Raw genomic sequence first — 17,535 nt, forward strand, 5'->3', positions numbered from 1 at the left:
GGCCCAATTGTTTCCATAAAATTAAAATATTCATTAATCAGCTAAATTCCTGTTCGAATCATTTAAAGGAAATCAAAATTACCCCCCAAAATCTTGTGTTGCCTGCTGCATAGGCAAACGAGTCAAACATTCCAGCATTCATCATTTAGTATTCGAGGTATTCGAAATTCGAGGTATTCGAATATTCGAGCAATGATTTAATATTCGAATTCGATATTCGAATTCGAGAAATCTGCTATTCGACCCATCTCTACTTAAAAATATTACCAAGTTACTGATGCCATCATGAAACGTGCCACTTTCCATAATCCACTGGGGCACCATTGAGTTCAGCCATTGGAAACTTGACAGTAGCACAGTTTGAATGCATCATAGAGTGAATGCATGAATGATTTGGAAAATCATGACGATAACGTCAGTGTGAGCATGGAATTGGAAAGTTAGAGAATTTCATTGTACTGGGATGTCCAGTCATGGAAGATGAAAAAAGAATTCTAAAATTAGTCATATTTACAATCTTCAAATGTTGATTTTTTCCTTATCCCATTATTCATGTGTATATTTTGGATATTTGAGCATCTTAATGTGATGGGTGACAAGTATAAGCTTTGGAGAGTGGGGAGGGAAGGGAGTGGGAATTTCAGACAGTGGTGATTATTAAATGCATAATTTAAATCCATTTTAACTAGGTAGTTAAATAATTTCATAATATTTATCCATCTCAATCCTTATAATAATGAAATTCCCAGCAAAACATTCTGATGGTGCCCTGACTGTTAAAATTAATATTTATGTTGTAATTTTACTTGGTTTTGTTGTTAGCATTGTGGGCTCAATAAAATGTTATCTCCTCCAAAAATGAATTTTATATTATGGTAGAGTCTTGAAAGCCCAGACTATTGTTGACTGTTGGGTGTGAAATTTCTGGATTATCAGGAAAGGAGTTCAAGCTTGTCAAAGTATATGTTTTTATGTACTTTTGCTAGGATTTTGCTCTTACTTTTATAAAGGATTTCCTACCATTTATTTTGGTACTGTTTCTTTTTGGCTAGGCCCTCTCAATAAGTGAGCAGGGTTCAAATAGGTATTACCGCCATTTATTTTGGTGGTGGTTGTTTTGGCATTGGTTCACTGTCCAGTTCTGACCTCAAGAACCAATGGAGCCAAGAACTAAAGAACTGAACTGACCCATCCTTAATTAGAATCTTATTTTTATCACCCCTCTGTCGTTGAGTATTTGCTGAAAATACAAACATAAGTATGCCATATTTTAAATGCTAAATTAACAGGGAGTTTTAATGTGTCAGTAAAATTCATGGAATATTGGGAAAATTGACCTAAAAATCTGGAAAATATTCTTTGCTATGAAATTCAAATGGTGATATTTCCTCATTCTCCTGCTGTGTGGTGCAATCCCCATGTTGTGGCGATTGAAAGGAGTGTCTTGCAAGAGGGGGTAATAATAATAGTAAACAATTTTATCGGGCGAGATGGGGTGGGAGTTGCTCAGTGTATTTCTGGGATAGGTTAAGTAAAACAAAAGCAAGCTGCAATAAACTGGGACTAATGTAATACGCATGGGTATTATGCAAGGAAGAAATGAAAAAGCATCTGATGGACCCTAAGGCCAACAAAACTTACAAGTATGAATTTGTTGAGTTTACATTCTCAACAATAACTGCGATACATGATAATGTGTGCAGAATTTTTTAAAAATTAAATAAACTAAAAGCGCAGCATCAGCTACAGATGTCATCGCTAACAGCGCATTGCCTGCATCTAGAGGCATCATTGCCAGAAACACCCTTTGCAGCAAAGTGTTTTGTCGGGGAGTAGGTAGTAAAGGAGTACCATTAATACTTTTTAGGATATTCCACTACAATTGGAGTCCTTTCTTCCACGGATTCGGATTTACACTGCAGGCATCACCAGCAATTATGAAGGGAGATAACGGTTTCGTACTTTAAATTATTGTAATCAAACTTCCCCTCAGGGTTCCCACTCAACCGTGAAAACCTTAAAACCGTGAATAAGCCCTGAATTTCTTTTACCGTGAAAAAACCTGGAAATAGCCGTGAATTTTGTCATAAAACCTTAGAAATCTCTCAAACTTGATTTTAGAACTACGATAGACGGATTAAAAGAAAAAAATGGATATTTCAATCATGTTTCAAGGCCGAATCACGTGCAGATATTGTCCATGCATTTACCTGCACACGTGTAATCGAAAGTGCAACTACAGTGAAACCTCGATATAACGACACCCCACGGTGCACTAATAAACACTCGCTATAGCAAATTGTCGCTTTACCGGAGGTGGAGCAAATAATAGCCAATATACCTGTTGCGAACAGATATACAGGAACAGGAGTGGTGCGGCGACAGATAAACATCTATCCGATAAACGTAAGCATAAATCCAGAAGAAAGGCGATGTTTTTTTGCAACACTAAATTTCCTTACTCTAATAACGACCAACTATTCAAACAATTTATAAGCGCCGCACTGAATAAAAATCATGCAAAGCATTGTGTTGTCATCATTATATTTATCGAACGACAGTTTACCACATAAATTTGAGACTGAGCACTCCATTAACTTCATTTCTAACAGATCGCTAGCAATTACAGAGGTTAAGGAGTCTTCATGAAAGTCTTCCGGCGGTGAAACTCTCGCTATGGCGAGAGCCAACACCGAAAGGGTCTCGTAAAAACGAATTTTTTAACACGCTTATTATAGGGTCAATCGACGGTGCATCGGCTATCTCTCGTAATAGCGGGGGTGTCGCTATAGCCCGTACTCGCTTTAACGAGGTTCCACTGTACTAATTGGTCCATGTGTGCCACGACAGCACATTGACCTTAAGCCTGCGATTGGAAGACATTAACCCTAGCAAAAATTCAGGCACTTCTTCACTTCCCTGCCACCCTGCTCTGTCCATTTTCCCACTCACACCCTTTTAGCCGGACATGAATTTTGCTAACGATAGGTGACGTCATGAGAGATAGCACTGTCATTGCTGCGTTTGTATTCAAGGCATCTGTTGTGCTTGTTATATTTGTAGTTAACGTGCGGCTGTTGATTGTTGCGTGATCAATATTTCTGCCTAAAATGCCTTACCTACAAACCGTGAATTTTATGACATTTAGACCGTGAAAACCTGGAAAAAAACCGTGAATTTTATAATGTAGTTAATGTGGGAACCCTGTTCCCAGCATTTGAAGTTCTCGATTCTTGATCTACCGCCTAAATACTCCGCTTCAGCCTTAAGCATAGCCCCTTTCTCAGGAGTTCCCCCAGATTGAAGCTCCTTCTAACTCTTCATGCTCAGCATTTCTCAGGCAATTTTGCTGCGGTGGTTTGTCCTCCTGCACCACTGCAGACCTAATCTTTGCTTTGTTTTTAAAGTTATGAAGAGCATAGTGGAAGATGAGTTAATTACGCCACCATCGCATTGCTCTAGTATTTTCATTTCCTCGCGTACACGTGTTTTGCATTTTTTGGCCATGGTGTCTACCTTCAAATGCTTTCTATTCATGCAACTCACGGATGTGTGGGTGTGCTGTCGACTGCTTTCTGCTGCCCAAAGAGCAAAAGAAGATCGACCATTCGCGGATGTTAATGCCACAATATTTTCACCATAATGAACTGCATGTTTATCGAGCGACAGTTTACCACATGAATTTGAGACTGATCACTCTATGTTAACTTCATTTCCAACAGATCACCAGCAATTACCGATATTAGGGACTCTTGGTGAAGTTTTTCCTCTTCAGAATTGTCATAAACGGATTCATATTCACCCCAATTATTGGCTTCCATTATGTGACATAGAGATTAGGGAAATAACCGATTGTGTATTTCCTGAATGCGCCCAATGACAGATATTGTAAACTATAATCACGTAACAACAGAGCATACACCACGAAAAGCTGAGGAGCCTTGATTGAATAATCCATAGATAAAATTACGATTGATCACGGTAGTCAGAGGTAATGACCAGTAATGACACACGTAATTATTCATGTAAACAACACGTTCAACCGGCATCACAACGATCCTTGGACAATGCAACATGGGAGGTCTCATTATGGGGTGCTTTCCATTCAGGCGACTCTCGTGTCTCGTGTCTCGGTGTGGCAAGTGCTTCCATCAAAATGGCCTCTTAAAACTGAATTTTTTTCGAACATGCTAATCATAGGATCCATTGACGGTGCATCTGCTTTCTCTCATAAAGGCTCTTATAGCTCGTACTCGCTTTATCGAGGTTTCACTGTAAAATATATCTTTCTGCAAGGCCAACTTCATAGTACTCTTTTGAGCTGCACTGTAGAATGTATTTGTTTTTTTTTGCAGTTCTGGAGGTGCTAACTCCCCAGCAGCATCACCAGTTGGCAATAAGGATGAAAGTGTTGGTCCTACTATTTCACCTCCACTATTGGGAAATCTCAGCAAGGCAAGTGGCCAGCCAGATACAGATGGGGATGTTCGGCGAAAGGTTAGACAAGCTAGTATAACTTAAACATCAGTTGAAATGCACATGCCATGTGTAGAATTTTCTTTCAAGGTATATTTTCTTATGGCACTATTTTCTCTCTTCAGACTCTTCTAGAGAGGCTTTTTCAGGATTCCCTGAGGAAAAATTACCCTGCTGTCTTGTTATCATTCACTATCAATTTAGATATAGTGTTTCTTAGAATGTGGGGCGTAGAGAATGATAGGAGGGGTTGATTCTTGTGATGCATGATAATTTGGTCTTTAGTTGTCTGCTTTTTATTCTGAAATTCTTATTTTCACTTCCTGTTTTCTTAATGGCTTTCTTAATTTTTATTATATGGATTGGTGCTATCTATATTTTTTACTTTAAAGTTTCCATCCCATATATTTGATTATTAGTAACATAAATACTGCAGTACCAAATTGAATAGTTGAATTTGCTATATTTTACAAATACTTTTCAATAATTATGCTGTAAATATAATAAATTATATTTCCTGAGCACTATTAAGTATATGTACTTGCATATCAATTTAGCACATGGAAGTTTTGGAAGTACAGTAGAGTACTGATTATCCATTTTAATGAAGGGGAAGCGCAAACAGACAATCTGATGAAACAGATGACTGGTTCTTGGTCATTTTCTAATTAATATGTAGATCCTTTTCACTATATTATATTGGTACGGGTAAGAAAAATAGACAAATAAGACTTCAACAAAGCCTTGAGCAGACTACTGGCCCCTGAAGCTGTCTTGGGTTAGTAAGTGAATGTGAGGATAGCCAGTTTTGTTTATATGTGTCGCAGTATAATAAACATTCAGTTCAATCATAACATTATTGAGGTAGTCCAGCAAACAATTGAAGACATTGGTATTCATGGAAATATTCACAGATCTTTGAAATGTTAACGGAATGCGTTGGGTAGCATGAGAGCCTGTAATGAGAAAATAAAATCCCCTAGTTCTCGTCAGAAGTGCTCATTAGGTGGAACATAGAAAATCCATGAAATAAATGAGGTTGGGCTGTAACAGTGATTCCTTTATTATAAAAGATTCCTTAAATTATCAAAAAAAAAGAAAAATTAGCTTCATGGAGACTCGAACCCAGGGTGCTGATAGCAAAAGTTATGTGCCATGCTCCTTAACACACCCGGCTATGTCATTAGCTGATGATGTGTGCTTACACAATGAGAGTGATACTGGGCCAAATTTTTACTTGCATTTTTCTCTGGAACCCAGGTCAATGGGAAAGAAAGCCATGACACTTTTTCTACATTACCTGTATAATTTCAGAAAATAACAGCAGCATCTTTATCCTGAACATCACTCTTGCAATGTCTCCATGTTAGAAATAATGTATCTGAGGTCTGATATGCATAGACGAGTAACTCTTATACATTCATCATTTATATGTAAACATTGTTTAGCTGATGAGATAAAAACTCATACTGAAGCCACCTTAAATATTTCAATCTTTGCTTTTTTTCCAGAAATTACTTCCCTCACATTCCATCACTGTTTGCCTATCTAATGCTGATTGTACCTATCTTAGCTCATTTTTGTTTGTTTTCCTATTGCTGATACTTCAGTGTCTACAATCTCAACATGTTAGATCTTAGTCAATTCTATTTTTTTATTGCATGTTTTTGCCATAGTGGTATTTTGGGGCTGATTTGCTCACTTCTTTCTTCTTTCATGCCTTATCCATCCTCTTCAAAAATGGTTTTTGATATAGTATGCATGATTCTAGTTACTTTTATGATTGTGACTTTAAAATATCATCATGTTTGAATCATTGAAAGTTGGAAAGATTGTTTTTGGATTAGGTATTAGACTAATGCTGCTTACTCAAATATTAATTCCAAGAAAATTTTTTGAATAGCCATCAATGAACATTTTGGTGCCTTGTTTTGCCATTTTTTTGAAGGTACAGTTAATAATACGAGCGAAAAGTTGCCTATCCATGCGAATATTATGTATTTATTTTTTCAAAACTGATAATGTAATACCTTCTGTTTGCATTTGCTTTATATTTTTGAAATTTCAACTTAAAACAACAAAATTTTCAAGTATGATTTCCAGTCATCAGTCATAATGATTTTTGGCTTTAAAAGCACAGTTTACCAATTGTATCCCCATTTTTAACTGTGCACCCTCATGGACATTACATTTTTTATCACCATTACCATTGAATTTTGCAGTGATACAGTAGAATCCCGATCTATTGTTGCCACATTGATCGTTTCCCCGTTCTATGTTCCTGGTCCCAAGTAAAGTTCCATGTAGGCAATGTAATTTTTTCCTGCATCTATCGTTCCTCGAAGTATCATTTTCCTGCATTGATCCTGTAAAGATCACGGTCCTAATGTATAATTTTCTCCATCATTTGACGAAAATGAGAGGAAATATATATAATGTGTCGTTTATGGCTAATAAGGACAGGCACATAGTTTGAATCTTCCTCAAGAGATGGAATTACCATAGGGAGAAGCTCATTGCGGTGGGAAAGTAACATTAGCCCATTTCCCAAGATCCATTATCCCTCTCTATTCAGCACTTGCCTCCTCCCTCTGATACTTTCCTTATCTCCAAAATCAAATAAAAGGTCCCAGCTCACACAGGGATCATATTACAAAGACGTTAGCTTTGAAAGAAAATATCAAGTTACACGAGCGTAATAGAAATGTGTTTCATGCCTCTCCCATTCTCACCCACTGAACTTTTTCAGCCTACCTGCTTATAAGTGCCCAGTTTCTGGAGGTCAACTGCTGCATGAATCACCTATTAGCCCAAAAGGTGCTGACAGTGAATTTCAGCAATTGCTATTATACAGCACACTCCTGATTATCCAGGCTAATGATGAGGAGAGACAGTACTGATGATTGGAAAACACAGATAACCCAAACTTTCACTAAAATGCCTCGTAATGTTCGTAATTTATGTAAAGCAACAATATATTATTATTTATACAGTTATTATGTTATTTTAGAGTGCTTCCCGGACTCATTGAGAGCTTTCTTCGCCAGTCCGCCATCTTTTTCGTGGCCATAATAAGGTTTTACTCGTATTATTACGGCTCCATATAAGAACAGGTTTCGAAAACCAAGCATCTGTGGCTGCGTGACCACGGATACAGATAAGTGGTTGGCACGAATGCTTCAAAGCCACTGCGCAATGTCAGAAACAACACTTTCAAGCACCACGCCAGGTAGTCGCATTTTGCATAAGTTGCCAGGGTTGCAACTGCTGCGGGATGTGTGTGTGTACTAAGGGGATTCTAATGGAAATAATTGGCCTGGTGTATCCTAGCATTAATATACACTAATTCCGGTGCTTATGCGTCCGATTTTATTTTTTTAAAGATCGCAGAAAACATTGAGAGAGAGTGTAAATCATGCACGGAAAGTCCGCATCATGGGTATACCGCAGCCAGATAATCTGCAATCGGTATGCTGTACTTAGGTATATAAGATTGAAATGTTAGTAAGTAGCACGTAATTCAAAAAAGAATGAGACCAAACATAATGTATTTCAAACGTTATTTAAGTAACTCGATAAGTCTCACTTGTCAGAGTTACTGACGAAGGAATATCTTCTCAGGATATTTTGTTTCTCCACCCTAACAATCCGAATTCATTTGCTCATCTAGTGCTACTACGCTAATTAGAAAAGAATGGGTAAGTTGCCTACTGTTTGGGACAAAAAATTTCATGGGGCAGTCATATGGTCATGCTTCACCCACTGCAGTATGCTACGCCATATGTGATAGCATCAGTTCCGAACTTCACCTCATACGAGTGGTTCCGTACTTCCTTGGGTGGTTTGACTTCAAACCAGCGAGTGCTTTCCGTGTGTGTTTAATAAAGTCAGGTTTCATAATTATTAGTTTTATTTTTATTCGTCTTCGTATCATGGCCCTTCCGAAGAAAGAAGTGAGAACTTTAAAAAATGGACTGAAAATAATTTAAGATGAAGAAAAGAATCTGGGCTAGAAGCACAAGAATATTGGAGAATGTCTCGGGTTGTCCACTAGCACATGACTGTAGGGGTGGGGGTAGAGCGAGCTACCCAGTGAAAACAAGAAGACAGGTACATTTCAAATAATAGATTATTTTTGGACTTAGTGATCCATGTCACTACCAATCAGTGCGCCGGCGAAAGCAGTTGTTTTAGGCATAACATGCACATTGCTCTCCTTAATATGTATACTGGAAATGGCGTTTGATGGATAAGAATGTCTACATCAAACAGAAATCCATAATAGCAGAGTAAATCTGAGTGGATAGCAAACATTTTTTAGTGAGATGGCGTGTTGCATTCGGATATTTGAAGGAGATATTAGTTGAATCAATATGGCCAAAGTGTTTCGATAAAGTACTAGTATTCCTGTAATTAGCTAAAATCGTGTTTGAATGCTTTGACAAATATCATAATTACTTGTTAAAAGAAATAGTGTTTCCTGGGACACAGGCAACCTAGCCGAACATTCTTGCATTGATCATTTTCCAACATTCATCGTTTTTTTCATCCATCTCCTGAAAAACAATAGATCGAGGTTCCACTGTAATCAGAAAGCAAGCCCGTGAAAAATAAGCCATTACTTTTGGCTGTAACATTCTTGAAAAATGGAAGAGGTAAAGCAATGGAGGGGAGTATTCCTAATTAGGTTTGTTTTAATACATCTTGATTTATAAGAACTAGGCATTTATAAGAATTGTGCAACATTGGAAACTGCACTTCCAGACACCACATCATGCATCAATACAGGCAGCTACATGATTCCATGATCACCCAATATGGTTGCACCCTTTTACAATTCATAATGGTTAGAAACAAGAGAAGGTGAGCTAAAGGCAACTATTACAGAATCATGTCATTGAACATTATGTAGTTACAGAGGCTTGATTCTTGTGAAACTGAGCTGAATTAAAAATTACTAGACTTATCTCGCATAAGCATTTAGCTCTTTCAAGCTTCATATAATGATTCATAACATATTCAAGTTGACTAAGCTAAAGCTATGGTGAATTAGGCAATATCATGTGGTTATGTTAAAAACAGATGCCTATTCTTCTTAGAAAGGTCTTCAGCATCAAATGAGCAGTCATCCCTGTTTCTTTTTGAGGAGTAGGAATTTCGTTCTAAAAAATCAATTTGGCTTATGCTGTATTCTTTGATGGCTTTCATAATGCTTTCGTTATTAATTAAATGACATCCTTTGGCACTAACATTATGAGTTGAATTAGATCACGGCTGGGGTAATATTGTGCTGAACAAAACTTCGTAAAAATTTGTGAATAGAAAAGGCTAGATATTATGGAAGGCTAATTGAATGTAGTAATTCATAGCTATCCTGATTTTACATTCAGCTTGCATGGCTGATCTAGCAAAATGTTATTTTCTTTTCAGAAATTCCCAACTGACAGATCTTATTTCATTGCCAAGGAGATGTTGATGACGGAAAGGACTTACAAAAAGGACTTGGAAGTAATCAACCTGGTGAGATAATTTCTAACTTTCATGGGCCATAGCTCTAAAGAATGTGTGTAAACAGCACTAAACTTGGTTGCTCAATGCTGCTCTTCTTTGATTATTTATCAAATACTTAGTTTTTGTACACAATTTGGAATGTTATAGTATTAATTATTTGATTGTAAGAGTTCTTTTTTATCTTCAGTCATGTCGTTTGCACTATAGTAATTGCTGGACCAGGCAATATGATACTGCATGTATCAAAATATTCTCGTTTTTTCAATCCCCCAGTGCATTTTCTCTCCTTAAAACATGATCTCATGTAAAAGGGAAAAGATGATGAGAAACGTTGATGGTAATTGTGTCAGAATTAGGAGATGATTGAAAATTAATTTGTCTTGAACAGTTCTATTTAAACAATTGAAATGAATATACTGCTAGGAATTTGATGACAGTGCAAATAAGTTAGATACAGTTGTATTAATGATGAATCCTGTAAGATTTGATACTTTTAATGGCCCCGAGGCACTTGGTCACTTTTCTTATTATGTAGCTTCTTTTTTGAGTAACTGCCGATAATTCAGCTAATATAGTTTAAATGTATATTTTTTTTAAATTGCCCTTTGCAGTTGTTTTGTTGGCGCATGAGGTAAAGAGGTATACTTTGGATAATAATTCTTATGCAGCATCAAATCTATAGGGATAAACTGGTACGATTAAATAATTATTTTATTTCTCTGTTTTTTTGTCATAATTTCTTTCTTTACAATCAGTATAGTTAATTCCATCAATATAAATGTCATGTAAGCTTAGAATTATCTTCACCTTGATCAGTTGTATTTCTTATCCAATTGTATAAATGGTGAAAAAGCATTGTCATTTTCTGTGTGAAAAAAAACTCTTATTTGTATTCACGTCTAGAACCATAAATATTTGGACATTTTATTTTATTTTGCTTTAGATTTATGTAATTTGTTGTGGTTTTTGTCCTTCTTTGCCAAATTTGAGCATTAATTTCATTCCCAATTGTCTGATTGTGTATGACAAACCGCAATAATTTGCTGTCGTCCCTGGTAGTTTTACAGATTCACCCTTAGAGGTGAGCTCATCCTCACCACCGGGTGGAAATGATAAGAATGAGATGTAGAGGAATTATTTACGAGAGAAGATGACCTTAAGTGAGTGCATACTATCTAAACAGATGTTGTAGTAACCATTATTATCTAGGCTTTTAATGGGAATTCATACACACGGTTTTTGGAAAATTTGCCACTCAATAATGCTCCTGTGATTGCATCCCTATACTCCATGTATTGCAATGCTCTTCTGTATTACAAATTTGATTGGTGCAAAAGGATTTCATCCCTTGTCTTAATTAGGCATGTGTTTTTGTGAGTGATTTAGATTGACTCGAAGGGAATATGTTAAAAATATATGACTTATTTTCTCTCCTTTCAGTGGTTCCGTGAAGAGGTGACAAAAGAGGAAGAGGCCATGCCAGAGGATGCTCTCAATTCTTTGTTCAAATTGATAGATCCCTTGCTTGATGCGCATTCAAATTTTCTTCGGGAGGTAGAATTACGTTTAGCAGCATGGTAGGGCTTTTATTTTATTATTTCAACGTTTGGTAGTTATTTATTCCTCTATCATTTTGGTTTAATTTACATTCTTCCATATTTCAGGGAAGGTAGGACCAATCCGCTCCACAAAAGTGAATCCCAAAAGATAGGTGATGTGATCTTGAAAGGGATGAACTCATTGCTTTCGGTATGTTTTCCGTTTTATTTCGAAATCTTTTAACTATTGATGAAATGTTTGTATTTCTATTCAGTCTTCAAATGGCTGAGTTGTTTCATAATTGCCTAAATTTTGAGTTCTTCAATGTCCCTTGTCATCAGCGTGATTCACTGTAAAGGAGTGATCTAGACCTCTAAACGTTAGTAGTTACAAGTATTTTTTCATTTCAGCTTTATCATGACTTCTTGGGCAAGCATCTTCATGTATTGGAGCAGTTGGATTTAGCTTTCCGCAAAAATAGGAAGTTTGAGCAACTCTACAGAGATTTTGAGCAGCAAAAGATTTGCTACTTGCCAATCACATCATTTGTTCTTAAGCCTCTGCAGAGGTTACTTCACTATCAAAATTTGTTAAATAGTAAGTATGAAATTTTTGGCATTGATTTTTATCCTAATGTTTAAAATTGATGGCATTTAAATTTTAAATGTATAAAAGAATGGACTATAGTGCATATAAGGTAATTCTGCAATAGAAATTTCACTATCGCACAAAAACCTTAGAGGGAATATAATTAGGGAAATATCGAGATAGAAAGGGCCTTAACACGTTGCATACCGGGGTATTTAAATTCCTAAGAACGCCGATTCTGGAAACATGTGCCTATTAGGGCATAATGCCTTTGGTTTAAACATGGTTAAAAAGCTAATGTTTAGAATATAACTTTACCCAATTAACGTTATGATGTATCAATTCATTATGAATAACGAACAACAACTGAAAACGTACTAATGAATACGTATTGTACGCTTTAAAATTGTTTAGGTTGACGCGCCTAAATGACGAGAATCTTCGACATCCGTCCGGAACGTTCAGGAAACATATTTTTCCCGAATGTTCCGGACGGATGAAGAAGATTAAATGACGAGAATTCTCGCCATCCGTATGCAACGTGTTAATATCCCTAACATTACTGCGAGGACAAAATTGCTGGCTAGTAGGCAGTATCATGCTGTATTTTGTAACATCTACTTAAAAAGGTTGAATTCTAATTGAAAGCTTAACACGTTGTGCACCGGGGTATTTAAATGTAGGGGAGAGACACGACGTTCCGGAATTGAGGTGTTAATATCGAAAATAAGTGCTAATTTGGGCAAATTAATAATGGTTTAAATGTGGATGAAAAACTAATGTTTAAAATATATATTTACCCTATTAAGTATTATGATACGCCGATTCATAATAATTCTTGAGCAATAACTGAAAGCGTTTTACTAAATACCTATAGAATGCTTTACAATAGGGTAGTTTCCTTCATCAAAGAAAACGAAAGGCATTGATTGCGATTCGTTACCCACCATTAGTGTATTCATAATACACAAATTATTTGGTTTTTGAAATACCGGTCTAGACGAATGGCAAGGGTCAAATTTTATCCTCATTTGAAAAAGGCCAGATTGGCGCCCATGCGATTCCACTCCGCATGACGTCACAGGGACCTAGTTTCTACACGAGAGGATAGGAGTTACACATCGTCTGAGGTTACCAATGCATGCATGGGGCACAGAGCTCAGGGAAACATGTCTTAATAATCACCTATTAAAACTGGCTAAGTTCGGAAAGTTTTCTTCGTTTGATAAGGTATTAATAAACCTTTTTTAAGCCACGCGCTACCATTCAGCAAGGTACTCAGCTATCCGCTAGCATCCTGCGACGTATCAGCGCTAAGCCTCGCCTCAAGGTCACCTCACCAGGCAGGAGGGGGAACCAGAAATACGACGTACGGAGATATTTCCCGGCATTCATACTTAAGCGTCGCGTTTTCGCGCGCTTGAAAATTTTCGCTTTTCATTTGATCGCGAAAAATAGATTCTGTCATTTAAAAATCTAAAAGCGTGAAATACGTACTCCAGGAGTAATAATCTTTCGATTAAAGCAATAAAAAAATAATAGGAAACCACCCTTGCATTGTTTAAGTTGACTCACCAAAATTACGAAAATCTTCATTATTCATTTGGAACACTTGGAAAAAAATGACGAGAAATCTTGCCATCCGTACGCAACGTCTTAAGCCAATTTCTGTAATGATTTTCCTACAGTCCTCAACTTTTCAAGGTACAATATTGTAAATTTGAAGCAGACTGAAGAATGAAACCCGAAAACTATAGAAGGACAAGATATTGAAGTATATTTTTCAAGAGCTCACAAAAGAAACTAGCATTGCAAAATTTTAAATCTACACGATATTTAGAAAATAATCAGCCCAAAACAAGACGTATTTCAAGCATCATTTAAGTTTGTTGACCATGTTTATAGTGGGTTAGCAAAACCAAAAAAATAAGCTCATAATTTCGGACTGACGTCAGGTTTTGGTTCAATCTTTTAAAATATTTAGCAGACTTGCTAGTTTTTTTAATCCCATGAACATAAAATAATGGATTAAAAAAATTTGATTTTTCGTTTAGTTTTCCCCAATACGCGATTCGTACTTATTAACTTGGCTAAAATGATTAGGGTCAGTTATGGAATTGGCGAGGCAGGTAGCCCAGCCCTATCTTAGCGTGAACGGAGTGGGAGGGCTTCTAATCCGCCATGTCTCACGGGAGCACAGACTAAAAATACGTCAAGAAATGACAAAACACGTGTCCTAGCAAATATATGAATGTGGATAACAAACGTTTCCTCTTCGTTTCCCCGATAAAGAAAAATACTCCTCCAGCCTCTCTCAGGTTAGAAACTTACCCCGTTGCTGGTAGAGATGAACCATGCACTTCCACAGTCAGAGAGCATTCCAAGGGGGTGGGGTAAATAAGAGGGGGATGGGTCCTGCCAGGTTGAGGAAGTGGGGGCCGAATAAAGAGGGGTGCAGTGCCCAGGAGGAAGAGGGGTGGGTAAAGGGCCTACAGCCTTGCCTGAGACTACCTTTGTGGGCCGTGTTTTTTATGAGGCACTCAAGGCCATCACTAGGGAAGGGGAGAAAAGGTAGTGGAGGGGGGTTAGGGATGCATAAGTTGGGTGTCAGGAAGATCAAAAAAAGGCTGTGTGAGAGAGTAAAAAAAGGTTTTGGAAAGAAATATCTCTCGGAATAGGGAAAGGGATAGGAGTGCTACAAGAAAGTTCATGGTTAGAGTTGGAAGTGCCTCTTCATTACGAGTACCCTGCAAAATAAATTGGTGGTAAATAGAGCCCAATATTTAAGATACTTGTCACTTTCATCTATGTCTTCACTGTTGTCATGTGTCTAGTCCCGGCAGCTGCTTCTACTCCACTTAGACACTCGCTAGGCATCGATGGAAGCCCTTAGCACATTTTGGCATGAATTTAGTTCAAGCCCATACCTTACGATTTAGCACTTCCAGGACAAAAGACAGCCAGACACTGCCTCTCTCGTGGATGGATAGCAAGGTAATTACGCGAAAACTCAATGCACAAAATCGTCAAAACCCCATTCAACTTGGCAATAGAGGAGCCATTTCGCCCTCAATATGGGCTCATATGTAAAGTATTATATCATCGGTGATATCCTTACTACATCTCCCCACCTAGTCGTTGACAACCGCAGTATTTTCCCCGACCTTTACCCCCTCCGAAATGTAATGCAACAGGAGTGTGGAGGTGAGTTACCTCATTACATTCCATCCGCTAATCTTAATTCTGATTGGGCTTATGCTCGAAAGTTTTGACTCGAGCTTAGGTAGCAAGGTCACATCCACATCCGTCCTCTCTGGCTCTTGGTGGCATACGAGTGAGGGATACAGGTCGCATTATGTGCCAACCTTACAAGTTTTCACCGACCCTCTTCATCAGTTAAGTGGGGCTCGTGGGTGTCTACATACTTTTGAAAACGATAGTACATTGTCTTCGAGAGATTAAATGTATAAAAAATGGCAATTTTTAACATGTCTGGTGCGGAAGAAGTTAAGCTAATAGTAAATGAATTCTTTAAGTTTACAGCATAACACTTGATTTGCATTTTTTTATTTTCAATAAATCAAGTTTGTGAGCAAATTCATAAGTGAGACATTTTTTTAAAGGAACGTGGTATATCTTCAGAATACATAGCAGTCTACTGGATTCAGTTTCCTTTTTTATTGGAAGGATGTATTGAAACATTATTCACCCAATATATCCTAATGCTGAATTTTTTTCTCAGGATTAATTAAACATTATGGGAAGGATCATCCAGACTATGCTGACTGCATTGCTGCTCAGGAAAAGCTTTCAGAGGTGGTTTCAGATGTTCCTGATATCCTGAGGACATCAGTAAGTACATTCTATTACATTCGTCTTTTGCTGTCTGTTAGACATTTGGTCATCAGACATTCTGTTATATTCATCTTTGGCTATGCAAAATTGAGCTTCATTGGAAGTGGAGTGGAAGTTTAAGTTAATTTGCGTAGTGGGATTAAAATTGTGTTTTGGGTTTTGTTTTTTAACCCATTAAATCCCAAGCATGTTAATAACTTAAAAATTCCAAATATTTTGATGAGTTAGCAATAAAATAGACCCAAATAAGGCAAATTATCGATTTTTATATTTTTATTGTTTTTAGTTTGCGGTTGGTGAAACGTTGCGTACACGCAACGTTGGGAGTTCCCCGGTTCAAATGAGCCGTTTGGCTTATTTTACGGAACTCTATTATTTTTGCAAATAACTCGCTTTTATTGTAACCCAAATACATAATCAACCCAAAATATTGATTAAATTTGGTATTGTTCATGAGATTTAGAGGACCAATCAGTGTGTAAATGAATATTGCACTTTTGGTAATCACTAAACATCTGGCAGCTACAAACTCGGCATGGTCGTCCTGAATTTTTTCGTCACGAACAATATTGTGGCCAACCTTGTCTTTCCTTACTGTATTTCGCAAACTATTTATTCCGTTATGTCCTATGTTATGGCAAGTTTAGTGACTAAAAGTGTAGTTGCTCAAATCGAAACTTGAAGCTTGTACGTGGTAGAAGGTCCATATATCAATAACAGACACTTTGTGACTTCCACAAAGTATTTATAAAAATTTATACTATTTGACCGGATTCGGCTATTACACCATTATAAAGTACAGAGAATATAAAGAAACCGGTCAAATAATAGGAATTTTTATATCGCGGAAGAAACAAAGTGTCTGCTATTGATAATGAGTTATTGCTCCTTCACTTTCACCAAAATATGGCATCATCTTCTCGTCAAAAGATAATTTAAGAGAAATTGTATCAATCCGTAAAAATATTTGGTTGATCTCGCAAAGTATGGACGTATCTTAGAAAACTTATCCCCCTGGTCCAAACTTCTGTTACCAGTCAGGCGTAAGAACATTTTAGGTTCAACAAAATGCTTCCGGGACATCGTTTGACGCACATTAGGAACGCGTCCTAACTCCAGTAATATTTTATGCTAAGGTGTAATAACCACTAAACATTAGAAAGGAAGAAATACCACGCTATTGGAATATTTTCTGAGAATTTCACACACTATGATCACTGGCGATAGTGAACAACTTAGGCTGCAAATGTGAGTTCAGGTTATTTGGAGGGAAAGATTGTTCAACAGACAACCACAGATATAGTAAAAGCAGGTGGAACGGAACATCGCCCCTTCTATATACCGTAATACCCAGATAGCCCTTTACCTGAGTCAATATACCAAGAAATATTTTTCTTGGAATCCCTGTGCATTCATAGTCACTCATAGTTCTCAAAAAATTTCCTTCGAAATGACCTGCACCCTCATTTGGAGCCTTACCAGCTCATTATCGCCAGCGGCCAGTGGGCATGAATTTCTCAGAAAATACTACGATAATGTGATCCCTCTTATCTCTCCATTCCTTTT

General features: G+C 37.2%; 1 protein-coding gene across 1 annotated transcript in view; it reads left to right on the forward strand.

Annotated features, from left to right (window-relative positions):
• The window catches only part of LOC124161353 (FERM, ARHGEF and pleckstrin domain-containing protein 1-like), a 36,086-nt gene that overhangs the window by 5,176 nt on the left and 13,375 nt on the right, over nucleotides 1–17,535 (forward strand). The window contains exons 3-8 of the mRNA XM_046537667.1: nucleotides 4,356–4,497; nucleotides 9,907–9,996; nucleotides 11,428–11,564; nucleotides 11,652–11,736; nucleotides 11,937–12,123; nucleotides 15,857–15,966. Of these exons, the coding sequence (XP_046393623.1) occupies nucleotides 4,356–4,497; nucleotides 9,907–9,996; nucleotides 11,428–11,564; nucleotides 11,652–11,736; nucleotides 11,937–12,123; nucleotides 15,857–15,966 (751 nt within the window). The remainder of the gene's footprint in view (nucleotides 1–4,355; nucleotides 4,498–9,906; nucleotides 9,997–11,427; nucleotides 11,565–11,651; nucleotides 11,737–11,936; nucleotides 12,124–15,856; nucleotides 15,967–17,535) is intronic.

The sequence above is a fragment of the Ischnura elegans genome, chromosome 6 (assembly GCF_921293095.1).
Source record: "Ischnura elegans chromosome 6, ioIscEleg1.1, whole genome shotgun sequence".
NCBI lineage: Eukaryota > Metazoa > Arthropoda > Insecta > Odonata > Coenagrionidae > Ischnura > Ischnura elegans.